General features: G+C 41.2%; 1 protein-coding gene and 1 long non-coding RNA gene across 4 annotated transcripts in view; both read left to right on the top strand.

The window, feature by feature from the left end:
• The first annotated feature begins 6445 nt into the window (after positions 1–6445).
• LOC311434175 lies at positions 6446–12081 on the top strand. The gene is made up of 2 exons (XR_014691306.1): positions 6446–6654; positions 8570–12081. It is a non-coding gene; the product is annotated as an uncharacterized lncRNA (long non-coding RNA).
• Positions 12082–12285: 204 nt separating this feature from the next.
• PPP1R21 (protein phosphatase 1 regulatory subunit 21) overlaps positions 12286–15821 on the top strand; it is a 28231-nt gene continuing 24695 nt past the window's right edge. Inside the window, exons 1-3 of one of the 3 annotated variants that reach the window (XM_084514146.1) lie at positions 12286–12435; positions 14274–14342; positions 14715–14861. In XM_084514146.1, coding sequence (XP_084370272.1) covers positions 12370–12435; positions 14274–14342; positions 14715–14861 — 282 coding nt within the window. In that variant the 5' untranslated portion in view covers positions 12286–12369. Of the gene's footprint in view, positions 12436–14273; positions 14394–14714; positions 14862–15821 lie in introns of those variants that run through there. The other 2 variants (XM_084514147.1, XM_084514148.1) reach the window with 2 other exon arrangements.

The raw sequence follows: 15821 nt of genomic DNA, 5'->3' as shown, positions 1-15821 counted from the left end.
TGATTGATGATTTTTTTAAAAGGTTTTCTGTTCAAAAATGGGTATGCAGTTCTGTTGGAGTGGGTTTTAACAGTACTGTAAGTATAAGGATGCCTTAAGTATGTTTCAGAATCGTAGAAGACTATAAAAGGTCATCTTTCCTGTTCCGGAAAGGTAGAGTGATGTGGCGTAGTTTTTAGCTAACACATTAAGCTATTGTTTCCAGCAGGTGTTGGGCAAACAAAGCCGGTTAAGAATTAGAAGTAGGAAACCAATGTCCGCTGTTTTGGTTGTTGAAGACAGTGCTGGATTCAGCCAAAAGTTAACTTTTCCCTAGTGGAGTGTTTTTCTGGCTCTTTGGAGGCCTTCTATAGATCAGTGTTTTTTCTTATTTGTCAATCTTTCCATGAGTACTGCCATAAACTGTTTCCTTTAAATATGAATACAGCCATGCTGCTGAAGGGCTGTTGCTCTGAGGGCCTGGTTCAGTGCCTCTTGAAGACAATAGTGGTGCTCCCACTGATTTCATGGCTGTTGGATCAAGCCTGAAATACCCGAGGTTCTTTTGTAGCATGTTTTGGAATTAAAAGCCAACTTTTTTTTTTTTAAGCACAAACACTAGAAAAGGTCTTTTTTCCCCCTCCCCAATCAATTACTTCAGTTTTAAGAATGAATTGTTTTATCTCTTGAAAGGGAAGAGAAGTGCTCTGATGCATTCCTGCTTCGTGTGAACACCCATTAGTCTAATACCCGTAACAGGACACTTTGTACAGATGTGTATGTCTTCTGGATATCACAAGTGGTGCATTAGCCGATTAGATCTGATATTGGATGTGTTACTGGTGGATAGTACGGGAAAACTCGCTATTTAAAAGAAGTTTAAATGCAGTGGTTCGTAGGATTTTTGGATGTGGAGATGTGAATGCTTGTTGGAACTGCTTTTTGCTCACAGTTTGCTTTTGTATCTTGATGGAATACTGTAAAGGGCAGAGCGTGTCGATGCAGAAAATGAGGATTCAACTACACAGAGATCACAGTGTAGCAGGCTGCAGTTCTGCTCAGTGCCATGATTTCAGTGGGGTGCTATTGAAGGCGGGTGCCATATAGGTCATGCTGGCTTTGGGTGCAGCTTTTCTCTTAACTTCCAATAAAAGCTGGATCAAGATCCAGGTACTCTGGAAACTGTGGTCATGCTCAGCTCCATGGCTTGGGTTTGTTTTGATTTTTTTTTTGCTTTAGATAACATCTGAGAACGTTAATATTTCTAGGAGTGTGGCTGAAGCTGGTGATAATGGCTTCAGCGTTTCTGAAGGTATGGGACTGAGAGGCTGCCAATGCATTTAATGACCACGTGCAATGAGCAATAACCCCGTGCTAATAAACAGTTAACAGTGAAAGCTGCATCCATCCCTACAGCTCGAGAGAACTGAAAGTCCAGCAGGGGAAGTCACGCACCCCATGCTCTCCGTGCTTTGATGGGGAGGGCAGCGGCTCTGTGCACCTGATGTGCTGCACCACGTTTTCCCCTGCCATTCCCTGCACATTTTTGCAGGCAGCAGCTGCCAGCTCGGCTGTGGAGCAGCCCCTCTTTGTAGTCGGAGACCAGCTGCTGTTCCTTTCACTTTCGTAGCTAGAACTGGGTTTGGGTTTGTTTGCCACCTGAGTTAAGGAGCCTGGTGTATATAGTATAAATGGAATATAATTAAGAGTTATTTTGACTGTTGGGGTTTGTTTCTTTTTTTAGTGACCTATGTAAAATGTTCATGCCAATGGTCAACTCAGATATACTTTAGCAGCAGTGAAAAGGCAACAAAAGTATTGGTGAACCACATTCAATCCTTTAAATACAGTGGAGAAGTGTGTGAAACTGATGTACACGGGAGGCTGCTCTGCTTTGGGTAAATTCTGATGTGAATACTGTACAAACCTGTACTGGTCTTTCAGACTCAAATGCTAAATTATTGCTTTTGTAAAAGTTGCATCAAATGTTTTCAAATCCAACTTCAAAATGGAAGTTGCGTGGTTTGCAACTTCATATTAGACGGAAAAGTAAAAGCTTTGGTTAAAGCCAACTACACTCATACATGTTAATAATGGTGTAGTCAAAATATTTATTGAAAAGAAAAGGTAGAATATTTTAAATGTTGCACCTGCCATTATATCTTAAAGCACATTCTTCACAGCTACCAGTGCCATTATCAAGTCTGTTTTATAAATGTACATTTCTTCAAACTAAAAAGTGCATAATTAAAAGTATTATGTTGCTGCCATATAGTGATATAAAACATTTTATAATTGCCATTTCATTGTAACTATTATTTATTTAAAAGTGAATTGTAAGAATGCTTTCTGATCAAATGAACCAGAGTTGTTTTTAAAATGTTCCCGTTAGCTTGTTTCTAATGTAGCATAAGCAATGTCCTTGGGTTTGTTTAGAATCATTTTGCCAGTAGGTGACCAATTCTAACCCTTTTTCCTCCAGTTTAGTCCTTTACCCATTTTAAAGAATATTTACAGAAGTTTAGTTTTTTGTATGCTAATCTCTGTTAATTAAAATGTTTATAAAGTTTATTTTTACCAAAGAGATGCAATTCATTATGACAAAATATTGCAGAATAAACTTTGTTTTATAACATTTGTGACTTTTCTGCCCACATTTTTCATTCAGATGATCAAAGGGGCTTTTATAAAATAAACGGCATTACAAACAGAAAGCACTGTGTTATCTCTTTATCAACACCTCTTGGTATTGGTCTCGGTGTTCTGAGAGACCCGTGTTCCCCTTTCAATCTTACACAAAACCGGGTTAGTTTGGGGGGGAAAAAAAAAGGCAAAAAAAAAAAAAATGTAATTCATTCATTCTTGCCTTGGTTTAGAACATTGCCTGCATGTGGGAGTAATCTATATGGTAACGGGACCTTATCAATTCAGAGCAGGATTTGTTTTCGGACAAGTTCATCCGTAACTGGCCCATAGTATTTGAAGTATATCCTATTAAGGCCAAGATTTAGTGGAACTCGAGGAACATTTTGACATCTTTGAAATTGCAGGAATACTACTGCATACCTTTTGCCCTCCTGTGAGACACATCTCACTGGGTTTGTTTGCTTTTTTGCAAAACAAATATCTATTTTTTTCCTGATGAAGTACCTGTGATTTTTTAGTTCTGTATCCACACCACTGCAGCTACATTGCTTGTATGATAACTCAAAAATAGCAGGGTTGTATGGAATGGATAATTTAAAGAACATATCCCTTGATAAAGAAAGCTACATAGTTCTCATTTGATATTTTTTCAGTACTTTAGATATTTGTTTACTTTTCTTTAGCTATGATTTATGGGGTCTGTTGCATCTTTATACATTAGACCTTACGGAAAACACAGAGATGGCAAGAACCTCCTCTTCACCAGCAGGAATGAAGTGCTTGCCATCCCATTTTTCCCTTGTCTCTGCTTGTCTAAGCAGAATTACCAGGAGAATTATCCAGAATTATCTGGAAGCAGAATTCCTTCATTTCGGTGTAGTCCATACCGAGGTTAATTTTCCTGGGCAAAAGCTAGGCTAACCCCTTAACGCTGCTGTAAAGCCTGAGGCTGCACGGTGAGGAAAGCAGGAGGTGATTCTAGCGAATTGTGGAAGAGTGGATCTACATCTCGTGGGCTGAGTCCATCTTGCCGGTGACAACATCAGAGCAGGGAAACAGGATGTGATATGATGCTTTTACCTCTTAAAAGCTAATATTAGTGTCTGCCCTGTTTTTATTCTTATTTTTTTAACAGCTAATGTCACTGGGTGAGTTTCTGTAGGATCTGGTGCAAATACAACAGTTTTTATTGCAGTATTTGAAATATATATGCTAGATTTTAACTAAAACTTACCTTCCTCGCCATACCATTCAGAATCTAAATCACAAATTGCAGAATATATATGCACTGCTAGTGTCTTTGATGTAGTGTTCATCTTAATATACTGGTAATAGAATGACTGCTCTAATTAGTCCAGACAAAATCACAGCTAAGTATCATGTACAAATGACATCTTTCTAATTGTTATTCACTACATTGTGTTAAGAGAGCCTTTAGTTCATTGTTAAACGTCCCAGGAGTGTTTTCTTCTGTTAAGGCTTCGCTGGGAATTGCCCTTTGTCTGGAACCGCAACTCCTGAGCTAAAGCATTAACTGAAGCAATTAGCCAGTTATGCCAGCTGTATTTTAAGGACATTTGTTCACTTAATAGATCAGATTTATTTTTAACAACGAGAGGCTAAATTTGTCACAGAATATGCTAATACTTTCCTAGATCTTGAGCTTCCAAATACCTGTAGGTGTTCTTAATGAGTACTCTGAGTAAATATACGTAATGGTGAACATCTGGCATGCTTAATTACATAGGAATATTAGTAGAAGTCCAGCAATATTACTGTGAAGTTTCTTAGCATAATTGGGACATAGAAACTCGTCTGTTTTTACCTCTGCTTGAATTTTTTAGTCTTCAGATCAGCTGGTTTTCTTGTTCCCCCTGCTCTTTGAGAAGGATCTCCTGAAAGCTACCTGCTCCTACAGTTACAAACTTCTTGGAGCTCATATAAGATTATTAACTATCCTCTGCCAGCATTTGTGTAAAGAGCATCATTAAATGTGTGAGTGTTTATTTTCCCATTGCATCAATACAAAAGCAACCATGCCCCTTGTTAATGCTCTTGAGTTACGTAACAAACCAAGATTACTCGGTTTCTGCTCTGAGGACAGGATCTGCATTCCTCTTAAACACCCTTCTCGTTCTTTAGCTGAATTCCCGTTTGAACTCAGCACGCTGGCACACGCGTGAGGAATTGTAGACACTTCGAGAATGCCAGTGCTTTCTGTGACCTGGCCTTAACACTTCCCTGCCTTCGCAGCACCACTATCTTGCCTGGTGTGTTCCAGCCTATTAATGGCCCTGATTTATCCTGTTATCAACTCGTGTGTCCGTATCTTTGTTCTCCTGTGTTACTTCCAAACTATGACGTCTCAGTCAACAGAAAAGGTTGGTAGCTTGAGGCCTGGAACTCCATTTAATGAGATGTGTCCTGATCCTTCATGATCTGTTCTTGTAATCTTTCTGCTCACCAGAAAAGCTCCCTTTTGGCACAGCTGTCTTAGGCTGTACTTTAACCAGTTCCTCTTTCTCCCAGTGGTCTGCAATGACAGGGACTAGTAAAAGCACTTAAAAATTAGTGGCATTATATCAAATGTTTCCCAAAGTACAGTGTGAGCCTAATGCAGTTCTTTCGTCTAGCAAATAAAGGAAAAAAGACAAGCTGTTTCAGCCATGATATGTATTTCATAAATGCACATTGATCCGTTCAGTTTACAATTATCTACAGGGTTGTGTTTTCTGTTTTAAACACAAGGGACAAAGCTGCCTTTGTCTTGTGCCCTAATAGCAGACCCTGCATTTGCCATCATCGCACTTAATCTGAATCATCAGAATGACTACCTTCAACCAAAGGCTTCTCTGTGCTCTTTCAACACCCAGAGAATGACACCCCATTTCTTAAAATTTCATGTGTTTAGCTGAGTTTTGCTTTTTTGCTGGTTGTCATAATTTCTGTTTCCATAGTTTCTTGACTGCCCAAGATCCAATAGGCAGCACACTAGACTGGATTGAATGCACAGTTTTTGCATCCATTCCTAAAAAGGTGGCAGTAATTAATTGGGGGTTTTCAAGCCTACAGATGCAGTTTGGTCCCTGCCAGACCAACATCAGAAGCACTAAGGAGTTGATGTGCTTTTTGGCTGGCAGGCAGGTGCTTGAAAGTCAATAGATACCTCTATCAACCTCTGCGCAACATTACTTTTAAAAGTCATCATGCCTCAAAGGCTTTTTTTGATTTAATTAAATTGGTATTTTGGTGCAGTAGGACCTCAGTTGTTTTAAATGGTCAGCTCAGTGCCCATCTAACCAAATTTTCAGTTATTTTCAGTAAGGGTACATTTTCTCCACTCTTATAAGCTTTATGCATTTTTTTTTTTTAATGCTGGTGGTGGCTGCTATGTTCTTAATACCCAGTGTGACCTCCGCAAATTACAGACATTTTCCCTTTCTTTTCTTTTGGTTACGAGTGATTTGAAAAGATTTCAAATCCACCTGTTGGGTTTGACAGTGGTGCACTTGCCCCAATGCCCCGCTGCTGCTGTTTTGCATGAAGAGTGCGAGCCCTTCCTCGAGGCAGGCAACGCGGTGCTGCAGCCGAGCCGTTTCAAAAGAAAAGCCAGATGTCCCCTTAGATGTCCAAGGGGCTGCACAGCTACCAGTGCCGAGTGCATTTGTGCTGCATTCTACCTTAAAAATGCTGCTGCCGTGCTTCATGATGTCACCTTGACCCAATGGCAACCCATTTTCCGTGCGCACAGCGCGAGCTCCCCAGAGAAGCATCGCTGAGTGACAGCAGCATCCCATGCAGCCGCTGCTAAGCAACAAGATTCAGCTTTCAGCAGGATCTAATTTTAAAGTATTTAACCCTAGATCTGTCAAGGCTCGTTATTTCCAATGGGGTTGTTAATCACTACTTGTTGGCGTCCTAAGAATTCCAGGCTTCGGAAATACCTTGGTTCTGGTGGCGTCGCTGCTTTATTTATAACACGCAGCACCTCACAGCCAGGAGAAGCACGAGCACCTGGGGTAGATCTTGGTATGAAATTTCATTTTGGTGCTGATCTGTGCACAGAAGTAGTGGCTATGGTTGGAGTGGGAAACAGCTTTGTCATTCTGCGAATCTGCTTTCCTTTGCTGGCTTGCACAAGTGGCTTGCGCCTACCTTCTCTCTAAGGAATACTATTTTTTGAATGAATCAATGCTTATGGATGTGTAGGTGCCCATAATACTGAGGCTTTAATTTTTAGTGGTATTATGTGTCCTCCTCCTATTAGCTGAATTTCATTGAGGTTAAGTAGCCTGTCTTCTCATTTAAAACCATTTCAATGAGTGCCCTCATTTTGAAATTTGTTTATTTATTTATTTTATATTGGAAAAGTAACTCTCTTAAAAGATTACAAAGAATATTTACAGATCATTATGAAGTGCCAATTCCTTTTTTTTTTTTTTTTTTTTTTTTGGAAACTGTTTGATACATTTTATTTCTGTCTAAAGTGTAGAGGCCTGAAAGCCTACTCATATTTTACAAAAAATGGGAGTATTTCTAACTGTGCCATTCCTTGACTAATTAATACATATCTCCTTGAACGTGCACTCCCGTTTGCTGCTAGCTTCTTAAAGGCATGTGATATTTCACTCAGCTGAAAAAATACTGCTTCTACTGTTCAGTATCAGAGCCATGAAGAGAAGAAAAAACATTGAAGACTGCACACACACACACAGAGAAATTCATAAAATGTAGTAAAATACAAAGAAAAGAAAAGGATTGTGTCATTTATATTTTTTAAAAAGCTAATACAGGCCATCTCAGCCTTGCAAACTCCCCTCAGATTCTTCTTCCTCCTATTAAGATTCAGAACTGACACCGTTTGCTCCTTGTGCTGTTTCTCCTTTCCAGTTCATACTAACACGCACAGACAAACCTGTCCCTGCCACAGCACTTTTTCCAGCAGGCAGTTTGATCATAACGCACCCCTGCTGCCTTTCCATCCTCCTGGGGTGTCCCTATTCTGTTTCCTCAAGTCCACGTTTCCCATCCCTGCCTGTGATGAACAAATAACTGTTTATTATGCTCTCCTTTTGCACTGTGTTGTGCCTTCTCTTTGTGCAGTGTCAGTGATGAACCCTGCTCCCCTGTCCTCCATGTCTCTTCTTTTTCCACACTAGTTTTTATGTACCGAAGACCTGGTTTTGGCTCATTCCAAAAGCCCAAATTATTTTTGGAGATGCCATATTTTTTAAGTGCTCGTGAACAGGAGCAGTTCTGAGAAAAATATTCCCTAAATTACTAGTAAATCTGCCAGATTTCTCTCCTTTCTCTGCTCATGTGTCTGTCTCTGTGGGATTTAGAAAATTAAGACAAGACCATGCAATTTTTGCTACAGCTAACAGCTCCTGGCTTGTTGGTGTCACTCACAGGGGGGGAATAGGGTCTGTTCCCAAAGGTTGCTGGTCTTTGTCCATAACTAGTATACAGGAAAGGGTGTTGACTTCTCACTTCACAGTCTTCATAATGCTCCTTCTCAGTTCTTTTATTTTTTTTTCTATGAAATTGGTTAGTTTGGCTCTCTGGAAATAATGTACATTGTCTTTAATTTTCTTTCTCCGGTAAATGTGCAAGACTCTAGAATTCAAGTGCAAGTGGTCTTATTTGTTAAACTTTTGTTATGTTTAGCAGTTCATACTGGTACCAGTCCTTCAGGCTCTTTTCACAGAATCACAGAATCACCTAGGTTGGAAGAGACCTCCAAGATCACCGAGTCCAACCTCTGACCTAACACTAACCAGCCTTCCACTAAACCATATCGATCAGCTCAACATCTAAACGTCTTTTAAAGATCTCCAGGGATGGTGACTCAATGCCAGGACAAGAGGCACAAAGAGGAACACAGGAGGTTCTGTCTGAGCATCAGGAAGCATTTTATTTATGTATTTTTTTTTTTTTTTTCCAGAACAGGCTGCCCAGAGATGTTGTGGAGTTTCTCTCCTTGGAGATGTTCAAAAGCAACCTGGACGTGGTCCTGGACAACCTGCTCAAGGTGTCCCTGCAGGAGGGCTGGTCCAGATGGCCTCCAGCGGCCCCTTCCAACTTTAACCTTCCTGTGATTCTGTGAAATAACAGCAAGGATTTGCTGTGAAGACACAAAAGTCGCTGCTGTTGCACCCAGGGCTGGGATGGGCTGTACTGCAGTGGAGCCCATCTCCAGGGAGAAGGGTTTGAAGAAAACTTGCACAAGCTGCAAAGTCAGCTTGGAATTATCACAGGCAGCTGCTTGCTCAGTTTTTCCATCTTCTTGCTCTCAGTAATTTCTTCCTATGCAAAGACAGCACTCCCCCAGCCATGCACACACCCTAGATTTGACTCAAGCTACTTATCCTATGGGCTGGGAAGGGACGCAACAGACAGAGGGATTTGTTTTCACTGCTATTTTTAAATGCTACATAAATGCTGAAATTATGATAATGAAGACTACAAATAATGAAAAAAAAAAGTTCTTTGAAGTGCATTTCTGTACATGTATTTTTTTATTTTTTTAGTACTTGGCTCTTTTTGATTTTAGCAGAATAATCAGATTTTGAGAGGTGAAAGGTTATAATATAACAAAAGGCTTGCTACAGAGTCATCATGAGAAATAATGAGTGCGTATCGTGAGCACATATCCTGCTGTTCATACTTGCCGTTGCTAAGATAACAGAAACAAAACAGCAGTTTAGGGTGTTTGCAGCTTCCGAGGATGTGGTTTCTGCATTTCTTGTGATAGTCTGATGACTGAAGATGGCTCCCTTCCAATCATTTTTGAAAATTTTCCAGATCTTAGAAACCCTTTTGTTGAGAATACTTGTAAGCATGTAAGGGATGGCAACAAAGTTTATTTTCCCAAAGCACAGAAAACATCCTGGATGACTGAAAATATATTCTTTGTTTGTTTCTCTGTCTGCACCTATTCACAGGATATGTGAAGTGCAAGTTATGATTAACCAGACAGCACTGTTTGAGCAGAGAAGGGAGGACAAATGAGCTTGAAAGGAGAGCATACCAAAACGACCACTGTAATTCCTAAATCAATTATCTGTCTTGAGACACCACCTAGAATTCAACACCCACTGGATAGAGATGTAAGAAAAGGACAACCTCTGATCCACTGTATATTCTTTGCTCTCTATTCTCCCCAGTGAAGCCAACAAGACAAGCAAAAATGCCATGACCCTGGTAAGGGTTTTTTTGTTTTTTTTTTTTTTTTTTTTTGTTCAACATGTCATGTTTCAGCTTGCATCAGTTTCTGCTGGGGTAATGTGTTCTTTTATTATGTGGGTGGACCTTGCAGAAGACAATATTTTGGCGGTCCTGTGGCAACCATGGCACACTGCTTGGCATTCCACTCGGCTGACATCTCTTGCTCTGATCGTCTGCTGACAGGATCGGTCGGTCCTTTGCAGTCACGTAGTGGGTCACTGACGGGTGAGCACTGCTGCACCACGCTGCAGCTACGTGCACTGTGCACCTCTCTGGTGCAGGGGCTGGACAACCTTGCTCTCTAGGCAGTGGCGAGTACTAAGAAAGTGCTTGAGAGGGAACTTCACAATAACGACACTTCCCCTTCTTACAGCTATGACAAATAGTACCGCAGTTGCACCGACAAATCAAAGGATGAATCTGATAATTTGCTATAAGGAAGTAAACAATTAAACCTTTTGTAACCTGTATGCTTGGTGAACTTTGACTCAACCTGTTTACCAAGCACCACCCCAGAACATTGATAAATTACAACATTATACATTGCTAACGTTTTATTGGACTCCAGGATCCATGAAAAGCTGGTTTAAAGGCAGGACTTTAAAATACAAGACGCTGGCTTGGTGGTGCTCAAAATACATTGAACTAGACATGTTTCTGATAGCCTAAAAATCCTGCAGTCAGCCTTACAGCCTTTAAGCAGTAAGAGCACCCATCTTTTGCTCCACTCAGTCTACTTGGATTTTAAGAAGCTGGCATGACCTCCCATGACAAATACCCTATATAACATACGTTTGGATCTGGCCATTCTAGATGGTTTCAGGTAAATAAAGTCCATATTATTCCACCCTGAATACAGCCGCCCAGTAAGAATCGCTGTTGTACTCAGTGTGGAAACAATTCACAATATGCACTCTAACTCCCTCAGCATCGTTTCCGATCTTTCACCTGTAAAACTTCTCTGCCAGCATTCACCGCACCAGATACAAGGAAAAAACTTCTGTCACAAAAGCATCTTTGAACACATGACAAAACAGGAGTACTGTGTTTTGCAGTGTATGCTCAAAGCAATTCAGTCTAACATTTCATGAAAGATACATCCTAGAGCATCAAACCTCAAAACACAGACTTAGAATCAGTTATAAATGTTTTTAATAATTTTCTGTTATAAAAATTACCACGCTGACATGTGAAGACATCCAATGTGAGGTGGGCTATTATTAACCCCAGTATGCTGAACAGCGATTGCAGTGTACTTCCAAATACTTTCTTAGGAACTTCTGTAGGGAGTACTACTCAAAATGGAGTAGAAGGAATAGTCTATCATGGCTCTGCTGTTAGAGCCTCCTTATTCCAGTATAGCTATGTAAGATCATCTGGTCACGCAAAACAGCATCAAGATCATTTGGATGAATAGTGATAACATGTACTTTGCTTTTGCCCCCTTTTAGACTTTGTAAAAATGTGCAGTCTCTGTTCCTGGCAATATGGGTCAGTGACATATCCTCCAACATAAGAATTCCTCTGCAGATACAAACGTATTTGCTAATCTACCTGTCATGTCCTATTTGTGTTTGGCACCTCCGCTACCATGACAAGCAAAACAATAGCAAACACCATCAAAGCTACAAGACAAAGGATTAGCTTCCATTGTAGGTCACTACTTCTTACTTCATGGAAACAGAAAAGGAGGTGAAAAAACAATGATTTAGCGTCCCTCGCACTGCCTACAACTGTGGAAAGACTATGAAGACATTGTGCTAGAATTCAGCAGGAAAAACAAATAAAGATACCATAGCTACCATTGAAAGTAAACAAAGATTATAATTTGCTTTTACATCTCTATACTGGACGACGTAGGAAGCCTTTAACCTGCAAATCACCTGATGCTCAGCATATGCTGCTTAAGTATCATTAAGGTTTTGCCTTGTTTTTTCTTTAGACACCTGATCTCAATCGTTTAAAAAAAAAAAAAAAATTTATTGGATGGGTACGTCACAACCAAATACACCGACTACAATGTCTTCAGAATCTGCTTGGTAAGTGCTTATGGTGTATACACGTTTAAGTGTACAGCAAATGTACGGAATGAAGAAGATAAGGAGATGATTAGTGCACTAGTGGGGAAGCTGCAGGGGGGCTGCTGAACAAAGGGCCCCGCAGCCAGCGGAGGCGGCACACACCCGCCTCAGCGCCCTAACGGCTGCCCCAAAATGGCGCCCGCGCCCCCTGGCGACTTCCCGCCCGGCGGCGTCGCAGCTCCGCCCTACAGATTTTTGTCCGCGGCGGCGCCCCGTAGCGCCGAGCCCGCGCAGGGCGCGTCACTTGTTGCCATGCCAACCGCGCCCGCCCTCCCCGAGCCGCCATCTTGGAAGTTGCGTCGAGATGGCGGCGCCGCCGGCCGAAGCCCCTCCCCGTCCCCCCTCCTTTCCCGCGGCCGTAAGGCGGCGGCGTGCTGACGTCATTACGCTCAACCCGGAAGCGCGCCCGCCCGCCCGGCCTTCCTCTGGCGGGGCCATGGCGGCGGCGGCGGCGGCGGAGCTGCCGGGGAAGTACCAGAAGCTGGCGCAGGAGTACTCCAAGGTGCCGGGACCGCTCCGGGCCGGGGGGGAAGAGGCGGTGCCACAGCCGCGGGGTGTGGCGGTTCCTGTCCCACAGCGCGGTGTTTTTCGTTCTGATACGTGCGAAACGGTGGTGTGGTCTGATAAGGTGACTGAGGGCTTGTCTGCTTGATTCCTGGATGGCACTGTGAAACCTGCACCTTTTAGTATATCTTCTAAATGTTCCAGCTACCAGAGCCTCTCTTTTATTATCACGCTGTGGAAAAGCATTCTCTGAGCTTCGTTTTGCAGCTGTCAGCTTGCAGTGTTTCATTGTTTTTTTTATGGGAGCTATTTTTTTGGTCTCATCCTGTTTCTTGTGGAGCAGCCCCAGGACGTTGTGGGATCACCTTTTCCGATAACACTTCCATGCAAATAGTCAGTTGTTGAATTGGCTGGTGATTGTGTGCAGGTGGAAAAGGAGAGCGCGCCTATCAAGCTCTTTGCTCACTAATGCTCACTTTGTTCACTAATGATGCTGTGGAAGCCAGGGAACGGGGCAGAGAAGCGCTCGATAGATTCAGGAAGCAACAAGGAAAGTACCTGGCATCAAGAAGGATCACTTCCCTTCTTGGCTCAGAGCACCCCAGAAGGGTTTGTTTTTTTTCAGAAACTTTTCTTCCCTTTGAGTTAGAGCTTCTTGCTCTTTTGTCTTGTGCATCATGCTTCAGCTTGGATATCTTGATGTGCCATGATTGAGTTCATTCTGTTTTATCACTGCCCCTGACGTGTTCCTGTGTTAGTAGTTGTGGTGGATAAAAGGAACAGAAAGCTGATGCGCTGCTGCTGCTTCTTGTTGGGGACAGCCCATGCTTGGAAATCTGTGGTGCTCTTGAAAGTTTCTTCTCTTGCCTTTGCAATGCCTGAGCGGCACAATGGGAATACTGCAGGGCAAGAGCAGGTGTTTAGTGATGCTAGTTGACTTTTGACCTTTCGAAATATATTGAAATATCACGCTGATAAAGGTTAGCTGTTGCTGTTTTACATTGAGTCTTGCTTTTAATGCTTCTGGCAGACTGTGCAAGCCCCTTTAATTTGTATGTGCAACAGCTGGACTCAAACACATCAAATGAATAGACCACCACTGCAGAAACCGGGACTCAAGCAGTGATCAAGAAATGGAAGGATGGGACTGTTGGTAGCCTTAGTGCTGCAGAGTAGAGGTGCTCTGTAAAGTGACTGGTAAATGGGTGTCCTGACTGGCACTTTTCACCTTGGTGATTTTTAGCTCAGATTTGTGAACTTCATAAGTAAGTCAGAGAGGACTGTGCCTTTAATGCTTTTTAGATGCTTTCCTGGGGCTTCTGTCAAGGCATTGTCAGGATTATCTGCTGCTTCTGGTAATAGGTATTCTTCTTTAGAGTAAAGTTAAGCTCTTCTTGAATTGAAACAAATTTTGACTTCATTATGAACTTTGCTTATGTTCTAGTGCCAGTCACGAACAGTTCTGGGGAGAACAGGGAAGAGGCAGAAGTAGCAACATATCTGAGCAAGAAATTGTGACTTTTCAGTAATTGTTCACGGTTCTTAAAACCTTAACTGTATTTGAGTTGTTCATTTTCAAAATAGTTACTAAGAGTTAAGTTTTACTTGACCCTAGAAGTTCAGCTGGTTAAATAATGTCTTATTTCTTGGCAGTTCAGGATATGAAACTAATACTTTTTTCAACCTGCTAACTGCCTACTTGAACAGAATTCTTTAAGAAGCAATGCACATCTAGTGCTGTCATGAATGTATACAATGTTTTCTGCACTTTATAGTGAATTGCTTTTTGTTATTCTTTTGTCTTGCATAGTTACTGTCATTTTTTTTTTTTTTCAGCTTCGAGCTCAGAACCAAGTACTGAAAAAAGGGGTTGTAGATGAGCAAGCAAACTCTGCTGCTCTGAAGGTAATCCCCAGAAAATGCTCATGTCAGAAGTATTAAGCTGTGACAAAATAGGTAAATGGAAGGCTTTTCAACTCAGTGTTGTGATTAGAAGAATGAAGAAGGAAATGGATTCAGTTAAGAATTTCTGTTCTGCAACTACTGTGTTGATTGTTCTCTGTAGGTGCTCACTTTGTAAAAGTAGAAAGTTGCTTCTTAATTCTTCTGTTTTTTTTTTTTTTTTTTTTTCCATTTTATAAACAATTCTTTATGCCTCATCAGTGTCCAAATACTGAAGAAAGCAAATTTTTGATGAGTGCTTATGACACTTTTAATAAAAAGCATGTATGAAAGTCAATGTGATGGCTTTTAAAATTTAATTTTTTGGTCACTCAGGAGCAACTGAAGTTGAAGGATCAATCATTGAGAAAACTGCAACAAGAAATGGACAGCTTGACCTTTCGAAATCAACAACTTGCCAAGCGAGTGGAGTTACTTCAGGATGAACTTGCCTTAAGTGAAGCCAGAGGGAAGAAGAACAAGGTATATGCTAAAGGAAAACTATTTGCTTAGCAGATGTCTGTTTCTCTCTTATCAGTGTTTTATCTTGTTTTCTAGCAGCAGATATATTGCATCAAGTCTTTAGATAAATGTTTTTTGTCAAAACTTAAAAAAAAAAAAAAAAAAAAAAAAAAAGCAGTAGATTTTTCTTCAAAACGCGTTTTGGCCATTCTGTCCTTTTATTTCATTTTACGTAACTTACAGCTTCACTAGATGCATTTCCAAATTTTGAAGGACCTCAACCTGGCTTGAGTAGGCTTTCAAACCACTGCCTCTGACTTTTCTTTCACGTTCAACTGTTAGAATGCATAGTTCACTATTATTTTAAGATGTGTTCGTATTACCTTTTAGATATGTTCTTTTTAGTTTTAGCTATAGGGCTTCACAGAATACATCCTATTGAATGTAGGCCTACTAATTCAATGTCATCCTTACTTATGAGACTTGCCATTGGGAGACCAAGTAAATCACATATAGAGCTACTTAAATTAAGTTTCTGCTAGATGATCTGCATCAGGTCAGTCCTTTTAGACGGAGGGGAATGTACCACAATATTTCAGGTATTCTGGTTCATAGATGTTGTGTTCTCCAGTGCTGCCTGGCATTATCCAGTGACAGGCTGTACAATGCTTCTTGTGATTATCCCTGGTGTGACCATACAAGCTTACACACAGACACTTGATGGGGGACAATAAGGCTTTGACTTCGTTCCAGGACCTGTGTATGCCTTCGTGTGCAGGGGTTAACGTTGCCAACTGCTTGGAATCATGAAAGATTCAAATAACGTCAAATGGGAATGTGCCCATAGAAACCATTTTGTGTGTGTGAATGTGAAGTCTGAGTAGAGGTTTCCTTAGCCCTTATTAAATCATGTTCTACCACTGTACAATAACAGTGCAAAGGAAAAAGTGCTGCTTTCAAGCTAATGCTGTACTCAATATA

The sequence above is a fragment of the Aythya ferina genome (assembly GCF_964211825.1).
Source record: "Aythya ferina genome assembly, chromosome: 3".
In the NCBI taxonomy this organism is placed as follows: Eukaryota; Metazoa; Chordata; class Aves; order Anseriformes; family Anatidae; genus Aythya; species Aythya ferina.
Note: the sequence above shows the minus strand (reverse complement) of the source record. Positions and strands in the feature narration are given on the sequence as shown.